This window comes from Mytilus californianus, unplaced genomic scaffold (genome assembly GCF_021869535.1).
Source record: "Mytilus californianus isolate M0D057914Y unplaced genomic scaffold, xbMytCali1.0.p SCAF_9, whole genome shotgun sequence".
Lineage (NCBI taxonomy): Eukaryota > Metazoa > Mollusca > Bivalvia > Mytilida > Mytilidae > Mytilus > Mytilus californianus.
Genome location: NW_026262745.1, coordinates 50372783 through 50392391, shown reverse-complemented (window position 1 = coordinate 50392391; position 19609 = coordinate 50372783). Strand labels below are relative to the sequence as shown.

The following is a 19609-nucleotide window of genomic DNA, read 5'->3' as shown; positions in this document are numbered from 1 at the left end:
ACGATACACGTAAACGACATTGGATAGGCAGATGTTACATTACTACTCATTGTTAAATTTGGCAACGGGAAAACTGAAACCATTACGTTTGTCCGACTTGATTTTTTTATTTGCATCATTACTAATCCTAGAAAAACACTTAGATGAGGGGTGGACATGGGGTCATTAATCTCAACTTCCCTGTCCCCAATTCCCACTTCAGCTCCCCTTCTCCCACTTCCCTTCCCCCTGACTCCGTCTTTCCTTCCTCCTGACTCCCGCTTCCTGTCACCTCATCCCATGATCCCTTACACCTTTCCACCCCCTCTTAGAAACTAGCCTGACCTTTATGTCATTTTTTATCCTTAATTTCATGTAATAAATGATTTATGTGAATGATTGTTACAGTTTATAAATTTTGTGCGACCAAAGTGCGTCTCGGGAACGCTTCAACATAAGCATTTGAAGGCTATGGATATAAAAATACGTTGAAATGGACAAAAAATATAGCAAAATGCATCTTATTCTTATTAAGGTCAGGATACCTGATATCAATTTTATCAGTATATCAAAAACTTTGCGGGATGTTTGGGGATGTTTTTCCTACTTGTATGTATGCAGGGTTTTAGACAAGCTTTAAATGACATAGATCAACAGACGTGCACAATTTGTACCCACTGCAAATCCGAATGTCTGTTGGAAAATCAACACTTAACTAGTATTTATGTATTTTTGATAACATTTACGTCATCGTGTTGTTATTGGAATTACTACGAACATAAGAATGGTATTTCTATTCTCATTTTTATAGAGGAAACACTGTTTAAAGTGTAGATTTCCTCTTAATTCAGAATATCATGAATATGAAGTCAGTATTGCAGAGTGCAAACATTTTAAAATGTTGACATTGGTTCAAAATTCATATGTTTTTGCTTGAAGACATTTTCGTAAATTTGTTTAGAATGTCCACGAATCAGCAAGCGATGACACTGCTTGTACAGTATTTCTCATTACAATACGTTTGTAGGCTCTCAATTCCGAAATGTTGATGTCCCTGTCCAAGGTCAAAATTCTTGTCAACGGTTTTCTGACGTAACAAATTCGGAGGACTCTGCGTAATTGTTTCACTAATTGATCAAAAAGATTTAGATAATTGTAAAGACACTTGTCTATGAGTGAAAACTGTATCGTAACTGGAACATATAGTTTAAGAGATCTTTTGTTTTGCTGTTGTTGTTTGTCGTTTTGTTTTGTTTTATTTTACAGCACTGGGTCGATACCTCTGAAGGTGGACTATCAATGTCAACATTTTAAAATTGATTTTGTTGGTTTTGTTTTGTGGGGGGACCTAGTAGATCAAGCTATGTAAGAATAGAAAAAAACACTTCATAAATTGCATGCGTCTGAAGCGCTTTTCTGGAATTACCTTCATCAGGAACTCTCATAGCCTAATATTGTAAAGACGCAGATAAATAAAAACCTAAACAGTTGAAAAACTATATAAAAGAAAAACAAAGGATATAGGGTATCTATCCATGACACAAAATCAGTAAATGCACAACAACAAAAAAAACAAAAAAAAAACATACACACAAAAAGCAAAAATAACCTAACGTAAAAGCCAAATATACTTAAGGTTAACTTTGCATGAAGGAATTGAAATCTAAGTTTCTTTATAATTTCAAAATTTATAAATGGAAAATTTTCACGAAAGGTTTGTTAAACATCATATCAGTACCGAAGTACTGAATACTTAGCTGATGAAACCCTCGGAGCCTGATAGTCCACCTTCAGAGGTATCGACCCAGTGCTGTAAAACGTGCAAACAACACGTTATATATTTAATGTCATGCGTCCAAAGAACTTTTCTTGATTAACTTTTATCAGGAACGCTCAAATCCGAATATTTGAAAAACAAGGCTGTATAAGAACCAAAACAGTTGAAGAGCTTTATAACCAAATAGGAACTAACAAAATCATCTTAAGAGCAGACATGACCACACTTAGAGCCAAACGCGGACAAGAAATCAAATGATTGAATAAATGGTATTGTACAATATATTAACTGTATTTGATACGAACACATGCCTTAAACTGCAAATGCAAATCTTTTAACTGGAAAATCGTTAATACAGAATAAAGAGGCATTTACGGTTAATCAGACGATAACCGTTTGGAAACTAGAGTTTATTATTTTTGTAATCATCTGGATGATCGAGAATACACAAAGGAAATACAGTGAACTTATTCAAATATGACAATCATATACAATTTGGTATTGATTAGACAAATGCTTTTTAATGAAAGATTAAATTATAAATGTGATAAATGCTTTCATGTATATAATGAATTATATTTTCTAATTTATTCTCTTTTTTTTTTATTGTTTCCCATTTGTTAACTGTTACCTTCTGTAAATTCCTCCTCTATCAAGTGAACCTCGAAATCTTCCAGTAGTTGTTTTATATCTATGTTCCACTATAGTACACTATTTTACAAGTCTGTTTTCTTCCACCTCAATACCACTATTGATTTTGGTTAATTAGTTTAAAAAAATAATTTAGTTTATAGTAAGTTTACTGTAGTAAGAAAACCAGGACGGATTCGAACAGATTTTGAAACCATAGATAACTGTGTACCTCACAATCATCAAATGACATTAGGAATACTATAAACCAGGCTAAAAATAAGGCATAGGTACCTTAATTCAGTCACGAACCCGCCATGTCGCGGGTGTGTTCTAGTAGCACTTTAAGATTATTCGTACTCATTAATTGTTTATATTTATACATAGAAGGTTTTCGCCAATAATAAGGTTTAATAAAATAAGATCTCAGACCTTGATAAGTAGGAAATTTTTAAATGAAATATATCTCATCCGCAATATCATCCTTACACAAACTACAGAATCTATTACTTCTAGAAATTACAGTGTAATGTCCACATTCTATAGCTAAACTATGTCATATTTTATTAATACATGTCTTATAAATAACTGGTATTGGTTTACAAAAGTAATATTGTAAACAAAAATGTTGAACCATATATTTATAATTTGTAACTAAGTTACTCAGTTGGCTGTCAACATCTTGTTTCAGACAATCAAACAGGCGCTGTTTAATTATCAAGTAATCTATAAAACACTATAGAACTTACTATCTATAAAATAACCTTTATTTATCCAAATATCACCTAAACCTATACTAAGCAGCTCATTTTCAATAAAAATACAACCAATTCGTCTTATTATTTAGACATTTTTGTAAATCGTCATAGAAAACAAGGGTTTCTTATCGTCGAGTTGTGAGTTGAAAAGGCCGCGTTGTGAGTTAAGAAAGTCGAGTTGCGAGTGACGAAAGTCGAGTTGCGAGTGACGAAAGTCGAGTTGCGAGTTACGAACTTCGAGTTACGAGTTGCGAAGGTCGAGTTGCGAGTTATTAAAGTCAAGGTGCGAGTAACGAAAGTCGAGTTGCGAGTTACGAAAGTCGAGTTGCGAGTTACGAAGGTCGAATTGCGAGTTACGAAGGTCGAGTTGCGAGTTTCAAAAATATTATGTTTCTCTAATTTCTTAAGAATTATATATATAAACGGTCGTATATGTAGGACAGACGCAAAAATGCGACGGGGTAAAACAAGTTTTATGAGCGCTCAACCTTTCCCCTACACCTCAATACAATGTAGACATATATGACTTAAAGGTCCACAATTTTGAGTGTCACTGCCAAAGAATACATAATACAACTCGACTTTCGTAACTCGCAACTCGACTTTTGTAACTCGCAACTCCACTTTTGTAACTCGCAACTCGATGTTTAACTCGCAACTCCACTTTCCTAACTCGCAACTCGACTTTCGTAAGTCGCAACTCGACTTTCGTAACTCGCAACTCGACTTTCGTAACTCTTGTAACTCGCAACTCGATACTCGACAACAAGTGAATCTCTATAAAAACAGTGACAGTTTTGCAAATTACAGTTTGTGGTACATATCAGCTTAAACCCGTATTTAAGAATTCTACATTTTCTGTTGTGCAATAATGGCAATCTACCTAGCTCAATATACACTATTACATTACTAGTTGTGCTTTTTACTTTTATAATATGTTTACAATAGCCCAAATGTATCCTCAGCTCTCTATAGCTGTTGTTTTATAATCACCTCGTATTTTGCAGCCATAACAAAGTACATTAAGACTATAAGTATCAAAAAGTGAAAGTTAAGTTACAAAATTCAAAATATATCTTTTTTATTTCTCCTTAAGGCAACAACTGCTTTTTCTGCCCTGTTTTGGGAGTTTCCGCTGTAACAGATTATACTTGCAACTAAAATTTATCTACAACTTCTATTTCCTAGTTTTTCTAATATCATTTTTCATGTTCATGTATTTTCCATCCTTTCTGAAAACATCAATTTTCTAAAAAAAATAACAGTATCGTCAGCGTCCATTGGTAAAAATAAATTCAGTTCCTTTACCTCATAAGGAATAGAGTCACTATTTATAAAACCATTTCACAGTCGTTGAAATACATTGAAAAGATATGGGGAATAATACATCACCTTGCATTAAACCTACATTATTAGTAAAATAATCAATATTATACCCATCAACACCTACACAAGTACTGACATAATGATACATTGCTTTGATAACCAGTAAAAAATTACCGTTGAATACCAAAACTTTATAGTAAATACCAGAAGATATATCTTTGAACAATGTCAAAAGCTTTCGTGTAGTCTACAAAACAACAATAAAAACGAAGTATGTTAGAGCAAACATAATATCTACTGTTCCAAGACATGCACATTTATTAGTAATTTTGATATCATTTTCTATATTTAATAAAAACCAAATAACGATCAGAAAGCAAACGTTAAAGCTCAAAATGATGAAAATAATTGTATGTTATTTGATACAGTAAAAAGGGATCATTAATAAGATAAATCACAGCAGAAAGGAGAAAAATAATTCAATCAATTTACTTACTTGGCTGTGAATCTATTACATGATGGTACATAAAAATAACCAAGGGTCTCATCAACGATGACATCTAACAAGTATACAGACGAAATACATGGAACTCATCTAGTCACTGTATTGCAAACCGATTTGAAACTGAATCGGATATTGGAAAATATATAACTATTGCAATTTAATTTCAAAATTCAATAAAAATCTGTTGTCTTCAAATTCGAATTTTTCAACTGGCTAACAAATCAATTTGAGCTTTTATTACATAAACAGTGCTGTAGAAATAAATGTCTGAACATAAATTATTCATTGTTGACACACTGAAGTGTTCAGTATTACGTGGTACTGCAATTTAATCCTGTGTTCGAAAAGTTGTCTACAAAATATTGGAAGAAACAAAAGAAGGGCAATCGGAAATCATTAATTTTTAATAAGCTGTAGACTTTTGACCTAGAGCATCACTGCAGATACAGTTATTATCGAAATGCGCAACTGGTGCAGAACAATTGGTGCCGTTAATGTTACTGAAAACGGCCAAAATCTACAATTGCAAAATGGAGAAATCAAGCAAAACTTTGAGGAATTATTAAATGTTTGATAAAACGAACCCAACCAAAAACTTAAATTATATCAAATGACAACAATAAGACAAAATAAGCAACTTTCAATTTACCAACATATCTGTTTCCTGTTTCAAATTTGAACTTTTTCAGCTAAACACTAAATAAGAATATAAACTTTTCTTAGATGGTCCTCATGAGCAATTCATAATTCAAAGAAATTAACGAATCAACAAGTAAAATGCTGAAAAAACCATTAGGAGACAGCTCAAAGAGTAAATAATTTTTACTTTTTTTCCACTAGGATTTTTATTTAAATACTTGTTAAACATTCAATGACTTGTCATTAATTACAAGGTATGTATAGCACGCCTTTTACGAATAAATGTATCTAATTCACGAAAAGCGTAGCTTTTATTGGATTAAATATGTTAACGAGTAAGGCGTGGCTACATATGATTTGTAACATTAATGGGCGATGACACATTTCGAAGGTTAAATTTAACTGCACTTTTCATGAATTAAATATGTCAATCAAATAGTGGTGCTTTCTACGACAAAACGCCTCTTATTTTCAGGAAATGGACTCATGGATTGAATTGTTTAGAAGGATTTGATTTAATGATAGATGTACATGTACATAAATTGTTGCAGTGATACGTTCATCAAGGTTTAAAGACCAGAGAGCGATTTACGTGTTATTGAACCCCCCTTCGCCCCGCTGGCGAAATTTCTTGAGGGGAAAGATGCCAAATCTTGTTAGATGTATACCATGCTGACTGCTTACAAAACCATAGGACGTGTAGTATTAGAAGAGTTGAAGAAGGACACTTATTGTAAAGGTATTTTGCCTTTCCCTACACCATGAAAACGATCTATAAATAGATGGGCTGATTGCGTAAGGTCCAGAGATAAATATTTTAATCATGCTGAATTCACGTGGAGATCTAGATATACCGTTTAAAAGTGGAGGAAATAAGGCGACTAAAAATCCAGTGACAATTTGGAAGATTTGATCATCTCTTCGTTTATAGACCACGTTATTCCTTTGTTGTAGCTCTCCTCGAGCATTTATTTGTTTCAAGTATAGGGAACCATTTTTAATTAAGGGTTAGGTTAACAAGTTGGCTGATGTTAAGGTAAACCCCCTCCCCTTTTTTCCGATTTTTTGTTTTTTTATCTATTGTTGTGTCTGCATTTTGTTTAAATTCGTCAAGACATTTTATGCTCATTGATTTCATTGTTTACTAGGCAAAGGAGGCGGAACAAGGCAACGAAATAACCTCTGAGATGGAAGTTAGAGCACTGGTCTCAGCTCCTCTAATTCTTTACTTTTACTATGACAAGCGACACACGGCGGGACTGGAGAATGCAATAACTAAAAATTCGTTCAGTTAACGAACTCCTCTAAAAATAACAGAAGTTAACTCACTCAAAGATCAAAGGAAAAAATACCATTCATGCTACAAATTGCATTACGTCAGAACAGGGATGCGTAGAACGAATGTTATACATGTTTAAGAACAATGACGACAATTACGATAGTTTGTACCGGTACCATCTTCATCTTTAAATATTTTCCCACTTTTTTTCTTAAATTTTGATAAAAAGACATGAAGGTTTACACCAATCTGGTTGAAATTTGACACCAAAATAACTAGACAACAGTGGTTTGCCGATGTTCCAATATTACTATCGTCCTGAATATGCATTGAATGTTTGCCACTGGACGTTTAGCAAACAAAAATCAATGAATTAATCAAAGGAGTAGGTCCGGTAAGGGCCGATTTTGGCCTCAAATTTCAGGTTCATCTGACGAAAGATTTTCGACACTTTTTAAACACTTAAGTGTCTATTTTGGTTGATTCTATTAGTTTATGTGAAAGATTTTAACAGATTTACTCATTAAAAACGCTCCGGTTCAAGCTTAAATATGAAAAATGTATCAAATATGCCAAAAAATTTCACTTTTCAGATGGTTTTTGCCAAAAATAAAAATGGCCGCATCCGTGTTCATCCTCAACCTTTATATATGTTATGTATTATCATGAAATACAACTTACTTTTTAATATTAAGAATGAACACAAATGCGGCCACTTTCATTTAAGACGGAAACCGTCTAAAATTTAACTAAAATGCTAAAATTGTGAAGATTTCAGTTACTTAGCATGACTAAATGATGCTAGTTTCCGATATATGTGCATTGTATTGTCAAAAAACAGCCCATATTTATGTACCAGAAGCATTCTACTTTCCAATAAATAACTAAAAGTTTACATTTTAACAATTCTGTTAACTGCTTTATTTAGGGGCCAAAAAGGGGTCTTACTGGACTTACTCCTTTGACTATGGCAGTCTGAAATTGTCTATAATAAATTGAGGGACTAGCATAAATATAAAACTTTTAAGACAGTTCAAACGTGATGACTACCGTAGAAACTGAGACATATAATATCGGTGATACTGTCCTCGTTACCATGCTAGAAGGTTTTTGAAATAATATTATACTTTGTTGTTGATATTGCTATTAGAGAAGATTCTCACGTGTGCGTTGTACAAAGTGAAATGTATAAACGTCATTGGTAAGCACATATCGTGCTGCTACTACAAACAACATTAAACAGCTAGGTATATATGTGTTTCATTGTACAGTTCAGATAATTTGACGGAATCAAATTGTATTATAACAACTGTTCTCTTAACCGGACAAACTTTTAATAAAAGACGCAATTTCAGGGAAAAGTCGTATTTCACTATAGCCAACATCTTATATTAACCATGTTAAGATGTTTCAATGATTGATGTCTTTCCTAATATCAAATACTGAATTAATCATTTGACAAGTTATAGCGGACACAATGTTTAAACTGTAACCTGCTTTTGAAACTGTAAAACGTTACAAGTGTACGTCTAAAATAAACATTTCTCACTAGGTTAACATTTTCCCCCGTGAACTACTATTCCAAAATGCTGATTATAATCGGAATGTCACTGCTGTCGAGCGGGATGCACAGGAACCGTATACCTTATCATGATCATCAAACCTGGGATTCATGTTGCTCGAATTTTTATGTAGAATGTTTGGTCTTTTTTGTACTTTTTATTATTGGTTTGTCTTGTTTTATTGTTGTTTCTTTCTTTTTTTTGTTGTGTTTTATATCCTTTCACTTATACTTTTGATTCTTTACTTTACAATTTTTTTACTTTTCTCATCCATATTCATCTATAGAGAACCTCTGTGAATCTATGATAAGGATTGTTGATCAACGGACATAATGATAGATTGAGTAATGAGTTTTTAGTGAAACTGCATGCAATTTAGTCGAATCAATTTTAATTTTCTGAGAAAGGAATTGAAATATCGTCCACTATCGTCTGTTTCAAACATTGAGTCTCATTCTTCTTGTTAATCTTGTTGATTATTTCAGGTACATTTATACAAAATAGTCTATTGAAACAATGTCAAGACTGGAAACAAAATAAGAAAAGCTATCTGGTTGTACTAGCTGATAAAGATGTCAGAAAACATGCCTATGCACAGATATTTAAATTTGGAATTATAAATTCAAGTAAACTGATGATGTCTACTTCTACTGAACGTAGATAACATTAACACGTAAAATCAAAGAATGATTTGAAATGTGCTATATAAAACTACAATGTTAACAATATGATATGGCTCTCTAAAGTACAAAAGAATTGTTTTATATTTCTGCGTCTGTCTTTTTCATTTACAACCATTAGGGAGCTCAAACTCATTATCAATATTGTTATAAATCGTATGTCAATGCCGATATGACCTATTTCAGGAGTGTTTAACAAGTGTTTTAAAGTTTTTGATTGGCTACGTTCTTCTAAAGGCCAGCTTGTCTTCGTTGGTTTATTTGGTATGTATACTCCACTCTACACCACGTCATATTATAATCTTACTGTGAATACTTAATTATTCATAGGGTACTCAATGTCGTAGATATCGTTGGAATAGATGAAGCACGAATTTAAAGGTTCAACTAATAAGGCTGTATGATAGATTCGAAGAATCCGATTTTAGTTTGTTTATATAATCAACGTAAATTGGTACCCTATAAAATATTGAAATCCTCAGAATAAAGCAAAACATTCCTATTCATTGAAATGGACTTTCTGAGAATTTGGTTAAATCATTTTCAACTATATTTATTACGCTATTTTATGATTGAGATAATTTATCATCCATGCAATTACTTTGTACACAAAAAAAACTAAAAAACATAGTGCATGGAAAGCCATGTACTATGTAAAATAGAAATCTGATTTTCCATTGGACGAGAAGGGGTGAGTATGTTCTAAAAATTGGACAGTATGAAATTTAGAGCGAGTGGCTTGCCGGATCCGTATTTATTAACCTTTACGTAGAATTCTAATAATTATATCGATTTTCTTAACAAGAAATGATTCATCAATGCCTGTTTATTTCAAATAAATAATTCAAAGATCAATTCGAGTTTGTTCAGTCAGTCGTGTATATTTTTTGTCGTAATAGTTTTCCATTTGGCAGAATATAATTGTTTTGTCCATTAATCCTGTATATATCCTCAACCAAAACAATTTTTATGTGTACCAGAAAATTATGATACATATGCAAGTGAAATTAAAAAAAACATTAACTTGATGAGATTTTTATAAAAATGAAAATAAAAATTATAAATTTCGTGCGAAAATTTTAAGAGAAGGTATGTTACAAATCATGCCAATACCGCACCACTGACTACAGATGAACTAGTAACAACAAATTGCTTGCTATTATTATAAATATCTGTTTTCCTGAAATTTGAATTAATCTGAAATATATATATACATGTCATATTTGCTTAACATTAAAATCCCGCGGCAAAGCCGAGATATTTTTTGACCAATTTAGGACATATTCACACATTCGAAGACAAAATAGACATTTATTCTGTTCTATTGGTTTTTTTTTTTTCTTCTCCAAACCTTAATATGGAATAAATTTTAAAGTTTTGATTAAAGAGCTGTGAATCATCTATGATGGTCATTTCATCAGATGGAATGAAATATCGATGCATTAGTTTTTGTGAGGACAGAAAAGGATTAACTGTTCTAAATTGATATACTGTGGCAGCTGTAGCTGTGACTGAATACTTATTTTTCTCACATTCCTTGATTTAAAAAATGCATAGCATGGTTAATAAGCTTTTCAAAAATAGGGTTATTGTTTTATTGAAAATAATAACACTTAATATCAGATTAAGAAATATTCGAATTCGTCGTTGAAACATGAGATACTTTCTTTCATTTTTTTTTTTCCTAACGTCTTTTTTTCCTTATAATTCTGTAAAAGAATATGGTCTGATAAAATATATTTTGATACCTATCTCTACTCCCCCTGGCATACGATTTAAGATAATCAAATTAATGAAAAAGTAATAGGTTTTTCATAAATATACCATACTAAATCGTTTGCAATATTTTAAAGTCAAATACAATACTTATTTTCATCATAATGATTAGACATTTATTATTATTTCACTTCCGGTTGTTTTCCTACATAGATTGCTTCAGGGAAGTGTACACTTTATTTGTGCAGTAAGACGTTAAGCAAGCAGCAATCGATCAAGCAATCATGCAAATTATGTTATTGAAAGTCATCATAGTATTCAATCTACAGTGAAAATGGGTTACATTTAAAGGGCAATAAAAGTCATGTATTATGAAAAATGGAAGACAACAAATATCTCATTAAACACTAGGCGTGAGTTTACCCTTTACTATTAAAATGACTAGTACTTTACTGAAATAAATTACCGTTTCCAGCTATAAATGTCAGTAGAAAATAGAAAAGAAAATGTATTAAAAAATGCTAGGCCTATATTTTAGCATGGCAATCGAGCTGTTTGTCTTCACCAAACTAACCAGTTGCACTCGAATCAGAACCGTTGGAAGGAAAAATCAATGACGAAGTTCAAAATCAAACGGCAGAAAACAGATAATCAGTAAAAGGTTAGGAACCAAATAGTCGAAAGACAAAAATTTAAGCCAAATCAATCGAAATGGCAGGAACTACAGACCAATTGAGAACAAATCTGTCGAGGCGGTAAGCCTTTCCTGTCTTGCATTATTCATTTAATAAACATCAAACAATTCAACAGTTGCATTCATAATAAAACAAATAACAGAATGTGACAAATTTGTTAAAACATCATATTGACCAAAGAAATAAGATTAAAGCTGTGATTTACTAGCCAGCTGAAAAAACTGGGATATTGTAACGATCAACTTATTCGTTAAAGCGACCAAATAACTAATTTGAGTAGTACTTCCCAATACTTTTTTTTAAGTTTGGAACAAACCTCTGTTACTAATTTTGCCATAATCATAATAAGTTTTTGCAGGTATGTCGATTCACACGATACACGTAAACGACATTGGATAGGCAGATGTTACATTACTACTCATTGTTAAATTTGGCAACGGGAAAACTGAAACCATTGCGTTTGTCCGACTTGATTTTTTTATTTGCATCATTACTAATTCTAAGAAAAACACTTAGATGAGGGGTGGACATGGGGTCATTAATTTCAACTTCCCTGTCCCCAATTCCCACTTCCGCTCCCCTTCCTCCCACTTCCCTTCCCCCTGACTCCCGCTTTCCTTCCTCCTGACTCCCGCTTCCTGTCACCTCATCCCATGATCCCTTACACCTGTCCACCCCCTCTTAGAAACTAGCCTTACCTTTATGTCTTTTTTATCCTTAATTTCATGTAATAAATGATTTATGTGAATGATTGTTACAGTTTATAAATTTTGTGCGTCCAAAGTGCGTCTCGGCAACGCTTCAACATAAACATTTGAAGGCCAGGGATATAAAAATACGTTGAAATGGACACACAAATATAGCAAAATGCAGCTTATTCTTATTAAGGTCAGGATACCTGATATCAATTTTATCAGTATATCAAAAACTTTGCGGGATGTTTGGGGATGTTTTTCCTACTTGTATGTATGCAGGGTTTTAGACAAGCTTTAAATGACATAGATCAACAGACGTGCACAATTTGTACCCACTGCAAATCCGAATGTCTGTTGGAATATCAACACTTAACTAGTATTTATGTATTTTTGATAACATTTACGTCATCGTGTTGTTATTGGAATTACTACGAACATAAGAATGGTATTTCTATTCTCATTTTTATAGAGGAAACACTGTTTAAAGTGTAGATTTCCTCTTAATTCAGAATATCATGAATATGAAGTCAGTATTGCAGAGTGCAAACATTTCAAAATGTTGACATTGGTTCAAAATTCATATGTTTTTGCTTAAAGACATTTTCGTAAATCTGTTTAGAATGTCCACGAATCAGCAAGCGATGACACTGCTTGTACAGTATTTCTCATTACAATACGTTTGTAGGCTCTCAATTCCGAAATGTTGATGTCCCTGTCCAAGGTCAAGAGTCTTGTCAACGGTTTTCTGACGTAACAAATTCGGAGGACTCTGCGTAATTGTTTCACTAATTGATCGAAAAAGATTTAGATAATTGTAAAGACACTTGTCTATGAGTGAAGACTGTATCGTAACTGGTACATATAGTTTAAGAGATCTTTTTTTTGCTGTTGTTGTTTGTCGTTTTGTTTTGTTTTATTTTACAGCACTGGGTCGATACCTCTGAAGGTGGACTATCAATGTCAACATTTTAAAATTGTTTTTGTTGGTTTTGTTTTGTGGGGGGGACCTAGTAGATCAAGCTATGTAAGAATAGAAAAAAAACACTTCATAAATTGCATGCGTCTGAAGCGCTTTTCTGGAATTACCTTCATCAGGAACTCTCAAAGCCTAATATTGTAAAGACGCAGATAAATAAAAACCTAAACAGTTGAAAAACTATATAAAAGAATAACAAAGGATATGGGGTATCTATCCATGACACAAAATCAGTACATGCACAACAAAAAAAAAAAACAAAAAAAAAACATACACACAAAAAGCAAAAATAACCTAAAGTAACAGCCAAATATACTTAAGGTTAACTTTGCATGAAGGAATTGAAATCTAAGTTTCTTTATAATTTCAAAATTAATAAATGGACAATTTTCAAGAAAGGTTTGTTATACATCATATCAGTACCGAAGTACTGAATACTTAGCTGATAAAACCCTCGGAGACTGATAGTCCACCTTCAGAGGTATCAACCCAGTGCTGTAAAACGTGAAAACAACACGTTATATATTTAATGTCATGCGTCCAAAGAACTTTTCTTGATTAACTTTCATCAAGAACGCTCAAAGCCGAATATTTGAAAAACAAGGCTGTATCAGAACCAAAACAGTTGAAGAGCTTTATAACCAAATAGGAACTAAAAAAAATCATCTTAAGAGCAGACATGACCACACTTAGAGCCAAACGCGGACAAGAAATCAAATGATTGAATAAATGGTATTGTACAATATATTAACTATCTTTGATACGAACACATGCCTTGAACTGCAAATGCAAATCTTTTAAATGGAAAATCGTTAATACAGCATAAAGAGACATTTACGGTTAATCAGACGATAACCGTTTGGAAACTAGAGTTTATTATTTTTGTAATCATCTGGATGATCGAGAATACACAAAGGAAATACAGTGGACTTATTCAAATATGACAATCATATACAATTTGGTATTAATTAGACAAATGCTTTTTAATAAAAGATTAAATTATAAATGTGATAAATGCTTTCATGTATATAATGAATTATATTTTCTAATTTATTCTCTTTTTTTTTATTGTTTCCCATTTGTTACATGTTACCTTCTGTAAATTCCTCCTCTATCAAGTGAACCTGGAAATCTTCCAGTAGTTGTTTTATATCTATGTTCCACTATAGTACACTATTTAACAAGTCTGTTTTCTTCCACCTCAATACCACTATTAATTTTGGTTAATTAGTTAAAAAAATTAATTTAGTTTATAGTAAGTTTACTGTAGTAAGAAAACCAGGACGGATTCGAACAGATTTAGAAACCATAGATAACTGTGTACCTCACAATCATCAAATGACATTAGGAATACTAAAAACCAGGCTAAAAATATGGCATAGGTACCTTAATTCAGTCACGAATCCGCCATGTCGCGGGTGTGTTCTAGTAGCACTTAAAGATTATTCGTACTCATTAATTGTTTATATTTATACATAGAAGGTTTTCGCCAATAATAAGGTTTAATAAAATAAGATCTCAAGTTGGGAAATTTTAAAATGAAATATATCTCATCCGCAATGTTATCCTTACACAAACTACAGAATCTATTACTTCTAGAAATTGCAGTGTAATGTCCACATTCTATAGCTAAACTATGTCCTATTTTATTAATACATGTCTTATAAATAACTGGTATTGGTTTACAAAAGTAATATTGTAAACAAAAATGTTGAACCATATATTTATAACTTGTAACTAAGTTACTCAGTTGGCTGTCAAAATCTTGCCTCAGACAATCAAACAGGCGCTGTTTGATTATCAAGTAGTCTATAAAGCACTAGAGAACTTACTCTCTATAAAATAACCTTGATTTATCCAAATATCAAATAAAACCTATACTAAGCAGCCCCTTGTTGATAAAATTACAACCAATTTGTCTTATTATTTAGAAATTTTTGTAAATCGTCATATAAAAACAGTGACAGTTTTTTAAAATTACAGTTTGTGGAACATATCAGCTAAAACCAGTATTTAAAAATTCTACATTTTCTGTTGTGCAATAATGGCAATCTACCTAGCTCATTATACACCATTCCATTACTAGTTGAGCTTTTTACTTTCATAATATGTTTACATTAGCCCAAATGTATCCTTTCTATAGCTGTTGTTTTATAATCACCCCATATTTCGCAGCCATAACAAAGTACATTAATAGTATACGTATCAAAAAGTGAAAGTTAAGTAACAAAATTCAAAAAATATCATTTATATTTCTCCTTAAGGCAAAATCTGCTTTTTCTGCCCTGTTTCGGGACTTTCCGCTGCAACAGATTATACTTGCAATTAAAATTTAACAATAAACCAAGATAATTGTATTTTCCCGCGGTTCGTATAGTAAAGCGGAAAAATATTGTATTGTCGTTACATTTTCATAAATATTCATAAGGCATTACAGAATTGACCAATCATGAAGTCGCATTTTGTGTTACGATATATTGGTGTTTTTTCAAGCGCTTCACTTTCAATATAGTAATCTCCTTTTTATAATTGCTGATTGCAATTAAAGTTGTTTTTCTGATTTTTTTTACTTATATACGTATTCGCTAATTAAAGGTGTGGTCCGACACTTGTATCCTAAGATAGGTTCGAGCATTGGCATCGGATACAGGTTTCCATTCATAATCATATATAAATATTGATTGTTGGTTTTTCCTGGACGGCCTTGACTATCTATGAAGGGTAAACATTCAGAAATATAAGCGAATACACTATTGATACATTGATATTTAATACATTGTATATGTTTAATCTTTGTAAAATGTGTACTGCTGGAAGTTATTTGAGATACAAATTACATACGGCGTCTATCACGTTCGACGGGCGGTCGGCAAATTTACATATTGTGTTTTAGTTATATTTAGTCATGGAGTATAGGTAATACATAAACTTATCTACAACTTCTATTTCCTAGTTATTAAAATATCATTTTTCATTTTCATGTATTTTTCACCCTTTCTGAAAACAACAATTTTTGCTATATTAACACTAAGCAGATATAAGAAGATGTTGTATGAGTGCCTATGAGACAACTATCCATCCAAGTCAGAATTTGTAAAAGTAAACCATTATAGGTCAAAGTACGGCCTTCAACACAGAGCCTTGGCTCCAATCGAACAGCAAGCTATAAAGTGCCCCAAAAATGACTAGTGTAAAACCATTCAAACAGGAAAACCATCGGTTAAATCTATATAAAAAACGAGAAACGAGAAACACTTATGAACCACATCAACAAACGACAACCACTGAACATAAGTGACCATTTGGAGGTATTATCATACTGAGTACGTTAACTTTGTAAACAAGATACAGTTTCTGAAAAAAAACCATATTGTCAGCGCCCATTGGTAAAAATAAATTCAGTTCCTTTACCTCATAAGGAATAGAGTCATTATTTATAAAAGCCATTTCACAGTCGATGACATACATTGAAAAAATATGGGGGATAATACTTCATCTTGCATTAAACCTAATTTGTTAGTAAAATAATCAGAAATATACCCATCAACACCTACACCAGTACTGACATTAGGATACATTGCTTTGATAACCATTAAAAAATTACCTTGAATACAATAGTTTTATAGTTTATACCATAACATATATCTTTGAACAATGTCAAAAGCTTTCGTGTAGTCTACAAAACAACAATAAAAACGAAAGATGTTAGAGCAAACATAATATCTACTGTACCAAGACATGCACATTTATTAGTACTTTTGATATCATTTTCTATATTTAAGGAAAACAAAATAAAAATCAGAAAGCAAACGTAAAAGATCGAAATGATGAAAATAATTGTATTTTATTTGATACAGTAAAGAGGGATAATTAATAAGATAATTCACAACAGAAAGGAGAAAAAATAATTCAATCAATTTACTTACTTGGCTGTGAATCTATAACATAATGGTACATAAAAATAACCAAGAGTCTCATCAACGATGACATCTTACACGTATACAGACACAACACATGGTACTCATCTAGTCACTGTAGTGCAAACCAATTTGAAACTGAATCGAATATTGGAAAATATAACTATTGCAATTTAATTTTTAAATTCAGTAAAAATCTGTTGTCTTCTTCAATTTCGCCTTTTTCAACTAGCTAACACATCGATTTGGGCTTTTATTACAAATAAAGAGCTGTCGAATTAATTGTTTGAACATATATTATTCATTGATACACACTGAAGTGTGCAGTATTACGTGGTACTTCAATTTAATCCTTTGTTCGAATAGTTGTCTTATCGGATGAAACAAAAAAAGGGCAATCGGAAATCATTTATTTTTAAAAAGCTGTAAATTTTCAAGTATTTTAGCTTCCAGCATCACTAAAGATACAGTTATTATCGAAATGCACATCTGGTGTACAACAATTGGTGCCGTTAATGTTACTGCAAACGGCCAAAAGGCTACAATTAAAAAATGGAGAAATCAAGCAACACTTTGAGGAATGATTGAATGTTTGATAAAACGAACCCAACCAAAAACTAAAATTATATCAAATGACAACAATAAGTAATTAGTAAAAGTTCAATGATAAGTTAATATTGATATTAAAAGACCTTCAAACAAAAAGGGATATTGAGATCCCCGAGCCCGAAGAGCGAGGGGATTTGAACAGCCTTTTTTGTGAGAAGGTCTTTTAATGTCAATATTAACTTAATCATTGGACTTTTACTGACTTACAAACCGTCAAAACACAAGAAAAGTACACAAAAAAACACGTACAGAAGCCTCATTCCGCTGAATTGGACGAACCTAAATATATTCAACTTAAATGATAGTTAAACAGTACTCAGATTGGAAACGGACCGAATAAATGGCAGTACATCATTTAATTATTTATTTATTATATTTATTTATTTAAGAAATAATTCATGGGGGCTTGAATATATCGTGATTTTACCACGGGTTGGCCCTTTATGACAAATATTTTACCCTGAGCGATATATAAAAGCCCCCATGAATTATTTCGATTCTAATAGGACAAATACGGCAATTCTTTTGGATCGAAGCGTTCCCATAAATAAACGCACTATTAAATTGACGTAAAAGAACGGAGCAAACTGAATAAATGGCATGCGTAAACTATTTACAATGACATATTTAGATAGGTTTGGATGAATCTAAATGATAATTGTATTTATATGTCTTATATGTAAACAAAAAATGGCTTATATAACACATTATAGCATCGTTTGTTTACGTTTCCTTGTTGTGATGATTTTCGGTTTCACAAGCATGTATTTTCCCGTAAAATGCTTATATTCTTACGTCATCGTTCTATGACGTCGGGTAGCTCATTCATAAAAAAGCATATGACGCGGGATCCTTCAAGTTTTTGTGTCTTTTATATGCTATGATCGGAGGTTTTGGAAACATAGTTTTTGTGCTATCATTTTGTTCAATTAGGTGCCAATGTTTTTTTATTGCTTTATTAAGTCCATTGAAGGAAGGATTAAATTTGGTGGCTAAAACTAATGGAGGCATTGCTCTTTTGTTTTTAAGCTTGTACCTTAGACAATCTTTTCTTTCCCTATGCAATGCCTTTGTTATTATGGGGTTTATATCCTTTTCCGAGTATCCCCTATGGAGAAGTTTTGTTTTGAAAGTTTCAATATCTTTTAGTGTATCATTTTTGTTATTTGATGATCTCATAAACCGCAATATTTCTGCAGTAATAAATCCATTGAACACCGATGATGGGTGAGCTGACGTTCTTTCAAGATACTGAAAGTTATCAGTAGGTTTACGGTATAGTTTTACGTCTAATATATTATGATTAAGGAATCTGTTTCCTTTAAAAATTGTGACGTCAAGGAATTGAATGCTAGTGTGTGATATTTCATGCGTAAATTTTATTAACGGGTGTATATTATTAGCAATGTTAAATAATTCAGTAAGATTATCTTGACTAGAATTAAAAAGAATGAATCCATCATCTCTGTATATAGATAACAGTGCTAAGTTATCTTTAAAAGGAAATATATCAAGAATAATCGTTATAATTTCAAACATTCTGAAATCAGCCAGGGATGGGCTCATTGGGGCTCCCATTGGGAATATACATGTCTGTCCGAATATCAAGTTATTAAATTCAAATTCATTATTGCATAGAATGAATTGAAGTATTCTTAAGAAGTACTTTTTTGGTGGTAGAGGTATTTCATGTTTATTACGACATATTTTGTACCATGCTCTGTCAACTGCTTGCAGTATTTCATCGTGAGTTAAGGAATTGTACATACTAGTTATATCAAAAGTGCACATAATTATGTCATCCGGTGCCCTTATTTGTTCTATTTTGTTAATAAATGAGGTTGTGTCCTGTGTATAAGTCCATAA

The 19609-nt window shown here is 32.1% G+C and overlaps 1 protein-coding gene across 2 annotated transcripts in view; it reads right to left on the bottom strand.

The window, feature by feature from the left end:
• The window catches only part of LOC127714841 (uncharacterized), a 64747-nt gene extending 47482 nt beyond the window's left edge, over positions 1-17265 (bottom strand). Inside the window, exon 1 of one of the 2 annotated variants that reach the window (XM_052220875.1) lies at positions 17144-17265. In XM_052220875.1, coding sequence (XP_052076835.1) covers positions 17144-17207 — 64 coding nt within the window. In that variant the 5' untranslated portion in view covers positions 17208-17265. Of the gene's footprint in view, positions 1-4966; positions 5073-17143 lie in introns of those variants that run through there. The other variant, XM_052220876.1, reaches the window with a different exon arrangement.
• Positions 17266-19609: the final 2344 nt, after the last annotated feature.